This window comes from Ambystoma mexicanum, chromosome 5q (assembly GCF_040938575.1).
Source record: "Ambystoma mexicanum isolate Mex_15411 chromosome 5q, UKY_AmexF1_1, whole genome shotgun sequence".
Classification (NCBI taxonomy): domain Eukaryota; kingdom Metazoa; phylum Chordata; class Amphibia; order Caudata; family Ambystomatidae; genus Ambystoma; species Ambystoma mexicanum.
This window is the reverse complement of record NC_090933.1, coordinates 1297232002-1297250403: the sequence shown is the minus strand read 5'-3', so window position 1 is coordinate 1297250403 and position 18402 is coordinate 1297232002. Positions and strand designations below refer to the sequence as shown.

The following is an 18402-nucleotide window of genomic DNA, read 5'->3' as shown; positions in this document are numbered from 1 at the left end:
ACCGCGTTGAGACGCGAATTGCTACTGCTCGCGGTTCCTCTTATGGGCCGCCGGCACTCGCGAGGCCTGAAACGCAAGCCGTTTCGTCTCCGAGCGCCGGTAGACCCAGAACGAGGCTTGGAAGGCAAGCCCTTCCCAGCGCAGAGGCCCAATCTACGGCGCGTGCGCGGAACCGAGACAGTGGTTTCCCGCGCATGCGCCGCAGCCCTCTAGCACCAGCCCCAGAACCTCTCCCCCCGGCGAACGCCCACGTGCAAAAGCGCGGGTAGATCCGCCAGGAGGTGGGAGAGGGAGCGGGTGCAACGGACCCCGGTCTCCCCAAAAGTGGCGTGACACTCGCTCCCCCCTTATCAGTTGTCCAAACTGTTAAGGATTTCAATTGGGCGACACACACCTTGGTCTCGGCCTAGTATGCAGCGCACAACTGAAATGCTTATTTTTTTATATTAGATTCAATATTGAGCTGGTACACCACTCATATCACACCCCCTTTTCAAATACCCTGGGTCACAATGGACCATGAACCAGGCTGGTTGGTAAAATATTTATTTATTTTAAAATTCAAAAGAAATCATACAATTTTTAATGGGCAGCAATCACCAATGGGGTGATAATAACAATAGGTATTTAAGCAATGGACTTAGTTTAACCTTTTATTGACACATATACAAAACGCCAGGGAATAAACACACTTTTTGATTTTAGGAAATATAACACTCAAGTTAGGATTTCCCCCTGCAATGTTCCCTCAATCCACAAATAATCAGTTCTGAATGGATATGAAGAAACAGCAGGTAATTAGGAATAAGAAGCTGAAAATGGAATTCAAATCTGACCTTCCCTCCTCAAATAAGAGTGAAAAACGGATTTGAAACCCTTGCAATGTTAAAAATTACACTCGTAAATGGATGAATAAAATAATGAATGTGTGTAAAAACCTTGAAGCAGATACAATTCTTCACTAAAACAACAATGTAAAGGTACAAACAAACACAATCAATGGATTAGCAAGAGCACACAGTTCGAAAAATGAGTGGAAGATTTAAAACAGTTTGCAATCCTTGATGAATGTCTGACGAGGGTGTGAACTTTCTTTGTCCTGGCACATTCATTTGAAGCTGGCAATGATCACTTTTGTGTCATGGAAGTTTATGGTGTGCCTCCCTTGCTAGGGGGGAAGTTTCAGGACTGGCACTTGAATAAATGTTTTTTTTTTTTGGAACTTGCAAACTCAGCCCATGTGTTTTAATCTTTATTTTCTTATTTTGAGTCTTGAATTAAAACAAACCTGTGGAATAAAAAAATAGCCTATGTGTGTATTATCACCAGCCGAAAACCCCTTCACATTTCCAGGTAATAGCAGGCGTTCCTTCAACAGTTTACTTTTTAAATGGGCCATTTATTTTCTTCAGTCAGCTAAGCCCATTTTTACACGTGTTGAAAACTGCTAGCATTTCTTCCTTTAAATTCGGTTTGGCAGGTACGTCAGATGCCCACACTGTCTTAGCAGCTATAGTCATTTCCTTGAATGCAGGAGTTTTATCTGAAGCATAGATACATTGACACTGACCTGGCTCAGAGAGTTAAAGTCTCTTTGAACTGCTGAGCCTGGATACTTTTTGGAAAGAAATAAAGGCGTTTTCCCGTGTAAGTAAAAGGAAAGATCCTGGTTGATTTTTTTTTCTTTTTTAGAGTTGGTTTGCCTGCGCTTGTCAATTCAGAATCATGCCTAGTTTTTCTGTGGCACAGTGAAACACACAGGGCCTGTTGGGGCTTATTAATCACAGTGGCTTTAATGAACAAGGAGGATTAGTGCCAAAAGCGCATTTTTTTTAAAGGTGAAAAAGGGTTTATTTTCAATGGAGATTTTGGCTTTTGCAGCAAAGCAACGCGGCTTTTTCCAATTTCTTCCTTTTGTTTATGTGGAAACCCACTGGCAATCTCCTTTAATGTGCCCCCTGGTTCCATCCTGCCCGATGTGTGCTTGGCAGGACAGTGCAGCCATTTTTGTTGTTGCAAAACGCAGTTTTGAGCCATGGCGCTCACAGGAGCCAGTGCAACTCTTTTGTGGTTATTTCTTTGCAAATGCAGCTTAGTGATGTGGGGAATGCCGTTTGTTTGGGTCAATATGTCCCACAAACCGCAGTATACTGCCTTGCTTTATCCAGTACCACATTAATCAGCCCAATTCTGATGAATGTAGGCACTCTATTTTCCAGCTGCCTGGCAGTTCAAATGGGATGGCCATTTTCCCGGGGGGCTATAGTCGCCAACTCTAAACCAAGCATGTTGGCAGCTCGAGACCTCTAACCTGACTCCCATGGATGTGTACTTCAGGAAGGCCGCAGCCCTACCCTTGCTCTACCGTTCACATTCCAATCTTGTTCCACGCGCCTAGAGCTGGATACAATTAAACCATTATCTATTTGTCATGAATGCCACTGTTCTCAGCTTCACTCCAGGAGGTAGGGGAAAGGGAAAATGATTTCAATTCGTCATTATGCCACGCTGCTACACTTTCAACAGAGAATCAATGCTTCAGTATTTCCTACACTCCGGCCCGTGTCTGTACCATCATCCTTACACATTGTATTTCACTACTGCTATACAATATCATGCGTGCCCTATACCTGGGCCTACCTAAGTCTCTATAACTACCTTAAAGATACATTTGTTACTTACTCCATATTTTTATATGCAATATTTAACCAGCTCCCAACTGCACTCCCCACGCCTCTGCTGCCAAGGACCTTCACTTTCTTGTGTGCTAATAGATTTCCCTTAGTCAGAATTGTTTGACCGTGCATGGAAGCTACACATGCATCCCAAAATTGCTGATTGGCTGGTTCCTGGATAAATGGCTTGGATCCTGAGGCCGAAGACAAGTCGACAACTGGAAATGAATCCAATGATGAAGAAGAGAAGAAGCTGCCTGCAGCTACTTCCAGCGACCAGAGAGGCCTGCTGAGTGACCGCTGCTGTGCAGACCCTTTATTCCATGTGATGGAGCAGCTCCGAAGAGGACGTCTCCTTCCCTTGGAATGGTGGGACCAATCATTCTTGAGACAACCTGCAATTCTAGCCATCCCCCGACAAGCTCAACCTCCCTGGGCTGCAATCAGCCAATACCCTGGGACCTCAAGCATGAGTGCTGTGCATCATCTCCTGAAGAACAAATCTTCCTGAAACTTTGGTTAACTCCTTCCAAACCTCCAGAGTCCAGATTCCACTCCTTGAAGTCCCCTCACCAGAGTGCTGGACTGAGAAAGCAAGGCGAATCGATCGAACGACAACCGTTCTTTATCTGGTGTCCTGGAAAAATGTGCCAAAATCACAGAAGCAATGAAGAATCATCTGCTGGGAGCCTTTCCACTCGACTGCTGCTGCAAAATTCCTTCCAGTGTCCTTTCTTTCGACTGAAGACCAAGAAATCTGTGACCGGATCCTGTAGCTGCTGAAACGCAAGAGCGTCCACCTGCATCATCTTCTTCACTGCAGAGGCACTGAGACTCGAGGTAATACTTACCTAGGGTGGCGATTTGTACGTTTGGGTGTTCGCCAACATTACCCATTCGCCCAGGCCTAACTCTGGAGCACAGACTGGCTTCTGTCCAGGCCACGGCACGGAGTCAGCACTCATGACCTGAAAAAACAGACTGACGAGATCAGGGATGAAGGTAGACCTGTCCTGCTCCTCCTTCTAGATTGCCAGCAGCCTTCGATCTAGTGTACCATACAATTCTCTTCCACCATTTTACCACCTCAGCATGCTTCTCACCTGAAGCTACGTCCTGGATCGCCTTCTTCTTAGAGGGCAGAGCAATGATAGTGTTCACCGAGAACCCTTTTACCAACTACAAAGTATTGTACTTACTTGTTATGGAAGAAATCCATCAGGGCCTCCTTCTGTCTTTGAGAACACTTGTGTCTAGATAGGGATGGTCTGCTAAAGCATAAGGTCTCTGTGAAGAAAATATTACAAGGACTTACTTGCTGATGTTGGTCCTTTAACTTCATTTTATTCCTGAAACAGAATATTCTACAAAGTTACTACAAAGTGGTTTTTACTTACCTTGAATTGCATACGGCCAGTCTATAAGTCTGTTACACTGTGGTTTACTTACCAGAAGTATTGTTTTGGTTTTATACTGTGTTTGTTGTTTATGATAGAGTGTATAAGAGTTTCTTTGGACCATAAGTATGCTACAAGTTCTTTGTACCTTCCTACAGACCTCTCTCCCTCCTAAAATAAGCCTGACTGCTCTGCCATTGCTACCCACCTTGAGTGGCAAAGGCCTATACTAACAGTTGGAGTTCTGTATTGCCAAGTATTGAGTATTATAAAGTCCTAAATAGCTGGACTTCAGAAAAAACTCCCTAACACAGGTATATAGTGCCATTGCTTTTCATTGCTTGTACATGCTTTTTCCCTGATTTTTCATTCACTTAGCCTGCGGTTTGCTGTTTTATTACTAAACAGTTCCCATGGTTTTAGTATTACAGTGTGGGTGATCTATAGTGTGAGCTAAATATATATATATAGTGATATGTGTATATACTTTTGCTTTAGTAATACCTACTTACCTGTGATTTTTCTTTTTTAAACATGTTTATTTTAGAACCAGCGCACAGATGAAAGTGATACAAGCAAATGAGAGACATAACATAACCTCATTCCAATGAGATGTAACTGAACAAGCAGAGATAAAAAAAATAAGAGCCCTGTCCCACCCCTTCCTCCCCCTCATGAGTCAACCTCACTCCTGGTCCGGCCGGGCAGACGAGGCCGTGAGAGGGTCATTGCCAGAATGAAGGGCCTACTTGGCCAGCTGAGGTTTGTGGCTTAGCACAGGGAAAGTTTTGGCCATAGTCTAAGAATGGCTCCCATATGTCCAAGAAGCAATGTAGATGGCCTGCTTTGGCTGCTGTGACTTTCTCTGCGATCACTATGTCCCAGATTTTTACCCACCAAAAAGTCATTGAGGGGCCGTCAGCTGTTTTCCATGTGCGGGCTACTGTAATTCTGTAATTTTCCCAGCCGGGAGGAATTGTGTCAACAGTTTGGCCATTTTCCCGGATCTTGGGTAGGTCCCTGGAATTGGGACCCCAAGAAGGATGGATTCAGGTTCCATGGGGATCGCCACCTGGGTAATGTCTTTTATTGTGGAAACGGATTGAGCTCGGGCTTGGTTAAAGTGATGGAGTCGAAGCGGGGGGGTAGTATCACTGCAGGAGCAGTTTGTGGGCGCATTCCCGATTGGTGATACAAAAGGATGAAGAATGTGTCCGTGACTAAATGTCTACCCATGCTTGGTCTTCCACAGGTTGTCCCAGGTCCGCTGCCCACTGCGCCATATAGGGGGCCCTGTAGTAAGTATATCTTCCTGCAGTAGTTTATAGATCGTGGAGATATTCTTTCAGAGCTGGGGATCCTTTAGGGTAAGTTCAAGAGGACTAGTGGGGTGGAGTGCAGCTTGACAGGTTAGGGGGTGGGAACACCAATGTCGCAATTGCAAATAGGCAAACCTATCCGTTTCTGATAGCTTAAAGGTTGTTTTGCATTGTTCAAAGGAGCGCAGCTGGTCCCCTTCAAAGAGTTGTCCTAGGGACTCGAGCCCCCCCACAATCCAGTTTCGAAATTCAGTGGGTGGGATCCCGGCGAGAAGGCCGGATTATGGAATATTGGGGAGGAGGGATTCAACCCCCTCGGGATGCCTTTATGTCTCAAAGCCCAATCTCATGTTTTGAGAGTATGTTTAGTAGAGGTCAAGGTCCCAGTCCAGGTTCGGCGCAGCAGAGGGGGGGGTGTATTGAAGGAAGCGCAGGGGGAGTGGCAGACGGGATTGTTCCACCTCGACCCATTTCGGGCATCCAGATGTCATTACCCATGCTTGTGTGTGTGCTAGCTGTCTGGCTACTTGGTATTTGCGCAAGTTGGGGACCCCCAGCCCTCCCAATTTTGCGCTGCCCATCATCACTTTCTGGGAAACCTACGGCTTCCTACCCCTCCAAATGAACCGAAGTATTTTCCTCTGTAGCCGTAGGAGAGGGGGTAGCGGGATCGTGTTAGATAGGGAGGAACAAGCATATAATAATCTTGGCAGGAGATTGATTTTGCAGGCGGTAATACGCCCAATAAGTGAGATCTCTTGTGTGAGCCATCAATCCAGATCCCTCTCCAGCTCTTTAAAGAGTGGGGGGAAGTTTGTGCGGTAGACATCTCCAGGGCGAGCAGGGATCTGGACCCCCAGGTCGGGAATAGCTTTCTCGCTCCATTGAACCGGACACAGTGTTACTAGGGCCTCCCTCTCTCCTGGCTCCAGACCAATCCCCAAAGCAACTGACTTCCCAAAGTTAATAGTAAAGCCCGTTACCTCCCCAAATCTGCAAATCTCTGTAAGGGCTGGGCTCAGTGATGAATTGATGTCAGCAATAGATAGCATCACGTGGTCAGCGTAGAGTGCAATTTTATGCTGGGAGGCGCCAATGTGTAGGCCTTTGATTTCAGGGTCTAGCCGAATTCTTTGGACAAAGGGCTCCATAATCAGGGCAAATAAGAGAGGGTATAGGCTGCATCCCTGTCTCGTTACACAGGTTAAGGGAATTGGGTCCGATAGGGAGCCATTGTCTATAAGGAGGATCTTTGGGGACTGATAGTTTGCCAGGATGAGTTTTTGATAATTGGGACCGAAGCGAAAGGCCTCCAGGGTAAGTTGCAGGAAGGCCCAATCCACTTTATCAAATGCTTTGGTCGCATCCAAAGCTAGCAGTGCTCATTTCTGTGAATCTTGGGTCGCGACATCTATTACGTTCAGGGCTCTACGGATGTTATCCCCAGATGACGTATGCATTATAAAGCCTGTCTGATCTGGGACTATAATATTGGATAATATGCTTGATAAGCGGTTCGCTAATATTTTCGAATAGATGGTGGCATCAATATTTAGTAAGGAAATAGGCCTATATGAGCTATTATCTCTAAGGTCCTTGCCCGGTTTGAGTATGAGAACAATGACAGATTCCTGCATGGAGGGGGTAATGGATCCCGTCACCCCAAAGGAATTGAAGAGGGCTGTTAGACGGGCTATCAGTTGGGGGCGGAATATTTCATAGAATCTTGTTGTGTACCTGTCCGGGCCCAGGGCTCTGAGTTTGAGGGACTTGATGGCCACTTCTATCTCCTCACCTGAGATCGGGGCGTCGGGGCTCTCCCTGACCGAGTCCTTGAGACGAGGCAGTGCAGAACTTTGCAGGTACATCAGTTGTTTTTCTTCGTTCTGCGATGATGCCGACATTACCTCAGATCGGTGGGCCGCTGCTAGCCACAGCTTATCTTGTTCTGCGTATTGGACTGTGCCCTGGGGGTCACAGAGTCCCAATATAGTATTCCTTTTCTCCGTCTTGGCCAGTTTTTCCACTAATAGTTGGTTTGCTTTGTTATTTTTGGCATAAAAGCCTAGCTTGGATTTGGCCAACAGATGCGCGGCGGCCTCCGCATAGTGGGTCTCCAGCCATTTCCGGTCTGCTCCTAGAGCATGTTGGGACTTCGGGGACCTGCCTTTGCGATTGTGGTCGGCTTTGGCTCTTTGAATCTCTTTTTGAGATCCATACAGATTTGTCGTTTGCATGTGCAATTAGTTCACCCAGCACCACGGCTTTCATAGCGTCCCATGTGTTAGCCGGAGAGGTGTCTTTGTTCAGGTTTTCCCTGAAGAAATTCTTGATCGCTTTAGCAATGGCGTCTCTTAAAGGCATATCATTAAGGATGGGATCATAAAGGTGCCATCGGCGCTGAGGCGGCGGGTCTGGATCATGAACCGGAGCATCAGAGTTACCGGTGCATGGTCAGATAGTACTCTTGATCCGATGGTTACATCATCAACGAAAGCCAGAGTCTGTGGAAAGGCCAGTAAAAGGTCAATCCGGGAGAAAGTTCTGTGCACCTTTGAATAGAAAGAGAAGTCTCTTTTGCTGGGGTGAAGCACTCTCCACGTATCCACTACCTCCAAGGTTCGGAATAACCGGAGGAGGCTCATAGCCAGTTTAAAGTCTCAGAGGTCCGGGGGGGTGCGATCTGTCCTTAGCTGGGTCAGGGACCCCATTGAAATCTCCTCCCAGAATGATCTGGACTTCAACGAATGGGAGAACGGCTTCGCCCAGTGTTCTATAGAACTCTTCCTGCCCATCGTTTGGGTCATAGATCGAGATGAGGTAGTAAAGCTGCCCCAATATAAGGCATTTCACCACCATATAGCGGCCCTCTGGACACCGTGGGGTCTCTAGTATCTGTTATCTCACCCATTTTGCGAAGAGGATTGCTATACCCCCTTTCTTGGTGCCATTGGAAGCCAGGAATTGAAGCGGGAAATATCTGCTGTGGAGACGTGTGAAATCCGCTGGGATTAGGTGTGTTCCTTGTAGGAAAGTCATAGTGTTTTCTCCGTCATGTAGTCGCTGCAGTGTAGACTTCCTTTTAGCGGGGGAATTCAAACCTCTAATATTTAGCAAAATGAACCTCAATTTCTGATGTGGGGGGGGTGAGTCCCGGTCCTCTGAGTGTTCTGGGAGTGGGGTTTGGGCTGCGGGTGGTTCAGCCATCATCTGAGAGCTTAGTTATCTTTATGTCATCGTGCAGCTGGGGTTTTAACACCAACCTCCAACGGGAGGCCAAAACTACAAAAACATGGGAAGCCAATTTCTTTTTGTCAGCGTTCCCCCGTAGCCAATGGGGTTAGAACAAATTGTAGAGGATTTTCCTGTATCCTACTCCAAGAGGGTTCTGGTGTCATTCACCTCGGAGTCGGGCATGGGCCGTGTGAGCACGCCTTTGCAGTGTAGTAGCTTCTTGTTCCATAGTCATCTACGCTCAGCCAATCAATCCTTTGATCTTCTGACACCCAAGCAGGGGTCATCTTATGGACCGTCCCCTCTGCGCCTTTGTCCAGATTGAGCTTTTCTGTTTGGGGAAACGATGCTCCGTCCCTCCCCTGGGATGTCTGGCGAGGCCGCTTCACTTCCCGCAGGCAAGTTAGGGTGTAGGATCACTGCTGCATTCTCCAGGTGCGCTATCTTTCGGGGCACTCCTTTATAGGAAATTTGAAGTGCAGTAGGGAATAGCCATCGATACCGGATATGTTGATCTCGGAGGAATAGTGTTAGGAGCCTCAAAGCCTGAAATGTCAGTTTGTTTTGAGAGCGTCCAATTGCCGTGATGGCCTCTTTGGTTGAGTAGAAGTGCACTCGGTGTGATTACATCCGGGGGGGGGGTGGGTCCGAGACCACGCCCCGGCAGGGCCGGAGTCGATGGGTGCGGTCCAGCATCAGTTGTGTCTTGTCCAGGTGAGGAAGCAGGGACTGAAAGAGTTTGCTCACGTAGTCTGCAAGGCCTTGGTCCTGGATCGAGGAGGGGACTCCTCGGATCTGCAGGTTGTTCTGTCGAGCCCTGTTTTCAAGGTCTTCCTGTTTAAATTCTAGGATTTCATTTTTATTTTTCAAAGTCTGAACTGTGCGTTGGAGTTCTAGGAGTGTAGCTGAGTGTTCCTGGGTGAGGTCCTCCACTTCCCCCAGTCTCTGCTCCACCTCCACGACTCTTTGTTCCGTCTTCTCTATTTTAGTGGTGAGTTCTGTCGGGCAAGATCTGAATTCGGCCTTGATGTCCATCATGAAAGCCTGCATGTCCCCTTTGGTCTCCAGCTGATGTGTGCCCTCAGAAAGGATTTGGGGGGAGGATTTCGGAATTTCCGTTTTCTTCCCCTTATCAGCTGGAATTTGCATGGTGGCGATGTCAGCGTTTTTGAGGGGTTTGAGGTGTCTGGACATTTTCGCAGGATCCTGGGGGGGGACACACCTGGGGTCGTCGAGGCGCAGTGGATGAGGGCCGCTTGGGACTCGGAGTGGAGGGTTTGTCTCCCCCCACACTTGTGTGGCGGAGGGGCGGGCCAGGTAAGTTCGGGAAGTTAAGAGGCTTGCCAGCTAGTTTTAGGTGCAGTTTAACATATAGCCTCAAGGCAGCGCAGGGGGGACGGGGGCAAAGAAGGATTCCAGAGCGCTGAATATTCAGATCGGTGGCGGACTCAGTTCCTTGGAGCAGTTGCAGTGTCACCAGCAGGACCGGGTAATATCTTCTCCAGGCCACTCCCAGGGGCGTCTCTGTCCCACTTGATGCCTCACTTAGACGATTCTAGGAAGCGCCGGCTCCCTAGAGCGGAGAAATGTTGAGGTATCCTGCTGGAGGCACGTTTAGGGAATTGAGCTCCCCCGTTGGGGAGCGGGTGTTGGAGTATTGAGGGCTCATTCACATGTGCGTGGACCAAAGTCTATACTTCAATAAGGTGTGGGGGGTCACCATTCATATCTCCACCGCCCGCACCTCATTGAGGGCGTCACGGGAGACCCACCGTGAAGATACGAGGCGTATGCAAGCCTGCAACGCTACAGCCTTTGCCCTTTGCCTGTTGTTTTTCACGGGGCCCAGGGCCTGAAGTGGCGCTGTGATCAAGGCCTCATCTGTGCTGTGCGTCTATGGGCCACGGGTGGAATCCCAATTTACCCTCCAGCGACAAGTAGCCTTCTATGTATGGGAGCCAGATGGGGCTTCCTCAGGGTGATGGTGTGGAGGAAGCCCCCTCTCAAACTGAGCAGGGATCCTCCCTCCTTATGGAGCAGAACGTTGGGGCAGAGTCTTAGAAATGCTGTAATTGCAGGAGAAAGCAGTCTCAGGTCACAGTGCCCACCTGGTGTGATGTAGACGGCACTTCCGGTCTGGGCTGGGAGTCCAAGCCTATTGCTTCAGCTGCCACTGGAGGGCCCCAGCAGGAGGCAGAGCGGAACACGGGGAGCAGGGTGCAGTCTGATGGAACGTCGCCGTAGAATGTCAGTCCTCTGCCTCAGCTGTTCAGGCGGGGCCGGCGCTTCCGAAAGTAGCTGGCTCTACAAGCCGCCTCACAGCTTCTTTATTCAGAGCGGGGCCGGGAAGTTAGAGGGGCTCTGTGGTAATCCTGTCAGCTGCACGGCTCGGCTGAGGGCAGCGAGATAGAGCTTTCGGTGGCACTGGGCTCCGGAGCTCCTTCTCCGCCACATGCCAGGCTGGACAAGGCTTCAGGGTATAGGCTGCAATCGTGAGCAATCGGATCTTCTAGAGGAGCTCCCAGGGACTTCAAAGGGCAAGCTGGCTGGGCTCCGGATCTTAGTGGCTTTTCCTCTCCTGGTTGCGATGGCCGCCCGACATTTTGGATCCCTCGGCGCCGGATTCGAAAACTTAATTTCTTTCATCAAAAGGAAAGCAGGAACTGCAGTTTAGCAGGGTATAAAGCGGACTTCACACAGAGGCCATTAGAGGAGCAGCCACATTGTTGGCGCTCCATGCCACGCCCCCCCATACCTGTGATTTTGCATGCTTAGAGTGGGTTAAGGCCTAATAAATAATACAGTATTTTTTTTCTTACAATCTGTCTAATTGTATTTAATTTCCCTGCTCTGTGTTTGTGTGTTGCTGTACCACTACACCACCACAATAGCTCTTGAATTCTAAGCCTTATTGCTCTTCCACCTACCCTGATTGACTTTGGCTAGACCTAAATGTCAGTAAAGCTGTTCTCTAAGTAGGATGGCCTCTCAGAACCCCCCCACAGCCCCCCTCAGGGCTGGTTCTGAAAATCAATCTTAACAATATGAAAATTGATAATAGTCGTTAGTCGATCAGAGACAATGTTTCCACAGCTCCCAACTTCCTATTTCCTCTTTCTCAACTCAAGGCGGTGCTGATGTCCAGCAGGAAGCTGATGAGCGTTACCTGGACGATTATGACTACGAAGGCGGTGAAGAGTGCCAAGTGCAGTGGGTGGAATCTAAGTTTGCCTACATTGTTCCAGCAAACCCCAGGTAAATGTGAAGCAGTGTTCCTTGCCTTCCTTATCGCCCCCTAGTGTTTGTGGCTGTTCATTGGAGGCATCTGAAGAAGCTTGGCCAGAGGGACATTTAGGCAAGAGACTTTGCTGCAGGTGAATCTATTTGCGTATTTTAAATCTCACTGCATGATTCATAGATAACATTTCAGTAGTTAATGTTTTCTGTAATAACTAAAATGAATCCCTTAAATTGACCCAGATGCTTTTTTGCAAAAATTTAGTAGGTAGTGTAGGTGGATCACATTTTAGGGGGTAGACTTGTTTAGAGCCTAAGAAGGATGGTCCTTTTAGCCCTGTTCCTAAACAGTGGAAAGGGCAACCTTTATCCCTTCACCTAACCCTGTATCACTAACAATTGTCAACCAAAAGCTTTCCACAGTTCCCTGTGTTTGTTGAAGTCTGGTGGGATTTTAAGAACTAACAAAAAAGCTTAAGATAACCTCCTCTTAGGTACTGTGTGCACCCTACTACTTGCTAGTACAAACTACATCACATGACAGACAGACAAGCCAGATTTTGCCATTAGGACGGACATGTTGAGTCCGAAATGAATTGGCAACATCATATCTGCCTTTGTTGTGTTTTAATGCGTATCCTGTTGTTTTGCCACCAGGAATTCCTTCCAAGTAATTTACTTGGAAGGAATTCTGCTGACAAAACTCATTGAATTAAATAGGGGTGGGGTTAAAGGGTTAAAAGGGGTGGGGTGGGGCTCGGGTTAAGGGAACTAGTATAGGGAAAGGAGGGATTTGGGGGAATCCCTCAATTCAAATTTAAAAAATTCAATTTGTTTTTTCAGTGTCATTCATTCGAAGTATATTACTTTGAAGGAATTCCTGTCGGCAAAACGACATGGAACCGTTTAATGAAGACATGTGGCTATATTAAACTAAAACTGCACAAATGAAATGTATTCAGACTTGGAATCTGATCATTATATATATAGAAATTGCGCTGAATGTGATGTCGTTTTTATATCTACTACTGTGCATCGAGTACCTTGGAGGAGGTTATCTTAGGTGTTTTTGTTAATTATCGGTACCCCTTACAGTGTGTGAGAATGATAGACAGGAGACAAAACTCGTGTTGCAATAATCTTTATTATTGCCGTATGGTTGATCCGGAAAGAGTCAATAACTGAGGTGTGGTACATCAATAATAAACTGAAAGTTCTGGCGGTTGCTTCACCGTGGGGTTTTTCCTTCCCCAATTGCCCTTGGGATAAGGCTGTGGTCCTCTAACTCGGGTTATCTGGGTAGGCCCACCACTCGGGGTTGCCTGCGTGCTCCTCGGTGTCCTGTGAAAATAACAGACAGCCTTGTTTAGAAAAGGCGGGCCTTTATGTACTTCTCTGGGTTCAAATCCCCACCAATGAGCAGACGTCTTGCCTAGCTCGTCTGTTATTGGTTGGGAAGGTTTGGCCCCGCCTCCCTTAAAACCGGGTTTCCCTGCCGTCAGTTTTGCCTGCCCCTGTAGCATGGGGACTGTTCCTGAAGTGTTTCCGTCGGCGGCATCCATGCGGCGCCGGGACTTGGGTACATAGGGGTGGCCTCTGATGTCGGGGTTCTTACTCCTCCTCGGCCGCGGGCCGCGGCCTGCATCCTGACAAGGTTCCCGCCCCCTTTCCAGTCTGGGTCGGCGACTCCAGTAAGGTGAGTAGCTAACCCCGCCGTAGCGTTCGGCGGGGCCGGCTCCGCTCCCGTCAGGATCGCCGAGTTCGACCGATGTGTGCGAGTTGGTGGCTTTTCCCAAGGCCGCTGCCGGCACCTCTTCACACATACTCACCCCGGGATCTGGCCGATCGGGCCAGTGAGAGCACCTGGACAGGTAGTCCGCCACCAGCTGAAATCTGCCTGGCCTATGCAGAGTCAGAAAGTCAAAGGGTTGTAGGGAGAGGAACCAGCGAAGAACCCTCTGGTTGGTATCCTTGTGTCGGGCAAGCCATTGTAGAGGTGCATGGTCCGAGAACAACGTGAACCGACGACCAACCAGATAGTACTTGAGGGATTCAATCGCCCATTTTATGGCCAGGCATTCTTTCTCAATCGTGGAGTACGCCGACTCATGCGGTAGCAACTTTCGGCTGATGAAGCAAATGGGCCGCAGTTCCGATTCTTGTTCCTGAGACAGGACGGCGCCCAAGCCGTGGTCCAAGGCATCAGTCTGGAGGAAGAACTGCTTCTGAAAGTCGGGACAACATAATACTGGATCAGATGTGATTCTTTCCTTTAGAAGATCTATGGCCCTTAGGGCGGCTTTGTTATTGGTCAGGTTTGGGTTCCCTTTGAGTCTTAGCGCATCGGTGAGTGGCGCGGCTATGGAAGAAAAATCGGGAATAAACCTCCTATAGTAACCAACGAGCCCCAGAAAAGCCTGGATTTGTTTCCTGTTCACAGGTGTTGGGATGCGATGAATGGCCTCAGTTTTGGACATCTGTGGTTTCAGCATTCCACCCCCCACCACGTGGCCGAGGTACTTTGTTTCGTGAGTTCCCATCGTGGTCTTACTGGGATTGATGTGAAGGCCTGCTACATGTAGGTCGGCTACCACCGTTTCCAAATGGTTCAGATGATCCTCCCAGGTTTTGCTGTATACGATGATATCGTCAAGGTAGGCCGCTGCATATCCCTCATGCGGTCTTAGGATGATGTCCATAAGTCTTTGGAAGGTGGCTGGTGCCCCATGTAGGCCAAAAGGAAGAACCTTAAACTGATACAGTCCCCTTGGTGTGGAAAAGGCGGTTTTTTCTTTATCCTGGGGTCGCAAAGGGATCTGCCAGTATCCCTTTGTTAGGTCTAGCGTACTCAGATACCGGGCAGCCCCGAGTCCCTCTAACAACTCGTCCATCCGTGGCATTGGGTATGCTTCGTAACTAGACACGCTGTTCAGCTGCCTGTAGTCCATGCAGAAGCGGATTGAGCCATCAGGTTTAGGGACCAGAACGATGGGCGACGACCAAGCGCTGACTGAAGGCTCAATGATGTCTAGTTGCAACATTTCATCTACCTCCGTGTTTATGATTTGTCTCCGGGCTTCGGGTATCCGGTAGGGTCTGAGCCGTGCTACTTGTCCGGACTCTGTTTTTATCTCATGCTCAAGTAATTTGGTCCTCCCTGGTAAGGTGGAGAAGGATTCTCTGTAGGGTAGTAGCCTATGCATCAGCTCCGTTCTCATGGGTGGCGATAGGGCGTTCCCCCACTGTACGTGGTCCAGCGAACCGGGGTCCGGGTTCACGGTTTCCAACGTTTCTATGTCTCCGATGGTTCCTAGTGCTGATACCAGGGGTTCATTCCACTCCTTCAACAAGTTAATGTGGTATATTTGATCCGGGTTGGTTCGGTCAGGTTGGTGCACCCTATAGGTCACAGGACTGAGAACATCCGTGACCTTGTACGGGCCCTTCCATCTGGCCAGTAGTTTGTTGGCGCTGGTAGGTAAGAGTACGAGTACCTGGTCTCCTGGGCTGAACCTTCTCATTCTGCTCCCTTTATTATAGTTTTTCTCTTGTATGTTCTGGGCATGTGAAAGGTTGGCTTCCGCCAAAGCACGCAGTGCGCTTAAATGTTCCTTCAGGTCCTCGGTATATTCGGTTAGGGTCGTTTCTTCGGAGGCTTCCCATTCTTCCTTAACCAGGTCTAGGATTGTTCGGGGTTGTCTCCCGAACAGGAGTTCAAAGGGGGAAAACCCCGTGGAGGATTGGGGTGTGTCTCGAAGGACCATCAGAACAAGAGGTATCGCCCTATCCCAGTTCTGGGCACCTGGTCCTGTCACCCTTTTCAACATTTTCTTTATCGTTTTGTTATATCTTTCGACTAAGCCGTCGGTTTGGGGATGATACACGGATGTTCTTAGCTGCTTGATGTGTAGGCGTTCACACACTTGTCGTAGTAAAGCCGACATGAAATTCGTCCCTTGGTCAGTGATGATTTCTGAGGGTAAGCCAACTCGGGCAAAAAAGGGTATGAGTTGATCACATAGTTGTCTGGCTGACGTCCCTTTAAGGGGAAATGCTTCAGGATAACGTGTAGCGTAGTCGACTACGACCAGCATGTATTTATACCCTCGACTGGCTGGTTCCAATGGACCGACAATATCCATGCCGATCCTCTGGAATGGTACTGTAATAAGGGGCATCTTTTGTAGAGGAGCTTTAGCTGGTTTTACTCCGCTCGTTAGTTGACAGGTAGGGCATCTTTTGCAAAACTGAGCCACCTCGCCATAAATTCCCGGCCAATAAAACCGTTTGAGTATATTTTGCTGTGTTTTCAGCGAAGCCATGTGGCCTCCACAAGGATGGTTGTGGGCTAATTGCAGTACTATGGGGCGTTGCTTTCTGGGTAAGACTAACTGTTCCTTAACAGTCCCATCATCTGCCTTGTATCTTCGGTACAGTAGACCTTGATGAAGCACAAATCCTGGTCCCCTGGAAAGATCTGGATCCCCTTCCTGTGTAGCCCTCTCTCGGGCTACCTTGAGGGTGTTGTCCGTTAGGGTTTCGGTCCTAATGCTATCTTCATTATCCTCTAGTCTCCAGTCGATGGCTCTAGTCGTATAACAAGCCTGACACCAGTCCATACGGCTTCGTCTCTTTCTATTGATGAGGGTTCTTGGACCAGACATGCCCCTCCCGGGTTCTGGCTCGGGACCTACTTCCCTTCTCCCCTCCTTCGTCATCAGTGCCTGGTCAAAGTTAGGTAAATCAGTCCCTATGACTACCGGGGCAGGCAGAGAAAGTAGGACGGCAGCCCTCACGGGTGACAACTCCCCATTTATTTCGATAGCCACATTTTTCATCGGATAAAGTTTTATATCTCCATGAATACATTTAATAGGTACGGACACGTTAAGTAAGTTGGGTTTGCTACTTACAGTAGGTGATATGGCGGTTTGCCGGCTGCCGCTGTCAAGTAGACCACGTGTGGGTCTGCCGTCAACTCGTATGTCCACGATGTAAGGACCGGGTACGCTTTCTTCTTGTAGTGCGTGCAGGTACCCGATATCCATTGGTTCAGTGGATCTTTTCCTGGGACAGAACCGGGCTATGTGGCCCCATTCGTTGCACTCAAAGCACTGAGGTAGCCGATATCCTGGACTGGTCCCAGCGGACTTGTCTTCAATTCCAGACCTCTTCTCGTCTGGCCTCCGAACCGCCTCCTCGGGTTGTCTCCATCTCAACTGTTGTGGTCTGACCCCTTTGGTCAGTGGGGCATCAGTCGTTGGTACTGCTATGCGGGCTGTTATCCCTGTGGGTGGAAACCTGTGGTACCCAGCCTTTTGATACGCCGAGGCAATATCCACCGCTTCAGTTAGGGAGGGTCTGTGATGTTGCCTCACCCACCTCTGCATTTGTCCTGGCAGGGCTTCTACGAACTGCTCGAGGATAATCTTTTCAAGTATCGGTTGAGTTACGACCGTCGGAGTTGACAGCCATTTTTCCGCCAGGTCTTTTATTCGATAATACAACTGCCGTGGATTTTCCCCAGGTCGTAACTTGGTGTCCCTTAGTTGAATACGATAGGCCTCTTCATCAAGGCCAAGGCGATCCAGTACAGCCGCCTTTATTTCACCATAGGGAGTATTCCCGGTGGGGTTTGCCGCCTGGTAGGCTCCTTGCATGACGCCGGACAACAAGGGGGCGACATATTGTCCCCATCGTTCGGGGGGCCACTGTGCGTTCCTGGCTATTCTTTCGAAACTTGTAAAAAAGAAGGCAGGGTCCTCGCCGTCTTTGTACTTTTGTAGTAATGCGGATGGGACCATTGGTTGTGTCCTAGAGCTAGCCACCATCTCGGTTAGCTTCGATATTGTGTCATGATGCTTGTCCTGTGCAGTAGTTTGCACCGTGCTTTGTACCTGCAACGACTGCTGGAAGGCTTGGCGGTCGGCAGCTGCTTGTTGGTTTTGTATCTGAACCAACTGCTGCAGTTGCTGCTGTCCTTCCGACAGCGTTTTGATCAATGCCTCCATCGCGCCGCCGTATATCCCACCTTCGTCGCCAGTTGTGAGAATGATAGACAGGAGACAAAACTCGTGTTGCAATAATCTTTATTATTGCTGTATGGTTGATCCGGAAAGAGTCAATAACTGAGGTGTGGTACATCAATAATAAACTGAAAGTTCTGGCGGTTGCTTCACCGTGGGGTTTTTCCTTCCCCAATTGCCCTTGGGATAAGGCTGTGGTCCTCTAACTCGGGTTATCTGGGTAGGCCCACCACTCGGGGTTGCCTGCGTGCTCCTCGGTGTCCTGTGAAAATAACAGACAGCCTTGTTTAGAAAAGGCGGGCCTTTATGTACTTCTCTGGGTTCAAATCCCCACCAATGAGCAGACGTCTTGCCTAGCTCGTCTGTTATTGTTTGGGAAGGTTTGGCCCCGCCTCCCTTAAAACCCGGTTTCCCTGCCGTCAGTTTTGCCTGCCCCTGTAGCATGGGGACTGTTCCTGAAGTGTTTCCGTCGGCGGCATCCATGCGGCGCCGGGACTTGGGTACATAGGGGTGG

The 18402-nt window shown here is 48.8% G+C and overlaps 1 protein-coding gene across 4 annotated transcripts in view; it reads left to right on the top strand.

Moving 5' to 3' along the window:
* LOC138498049 (NFX1-type zinc finger-containing protein 1-like) overlaps positions 1 to 18402 on the top strand; it is a 1106230-nt gene that overhangs the window by 782337 nt on the left and 305491 nt on the right. For all 4 annotated transcript variants that reach the window (XM_069621891.1, XM_069621892.1, XM_069621893.1 and 1 more), the window contains one exon: positions 11754 to 11880. In XM_069621891.1, the coding sequence (XP_069477992.1) occupies positions 11754 to 11880 (127 nt within the window). The remainder of the gene's footprint in view (positions 1 to 11753; positions 11881 to 18402) is intronic.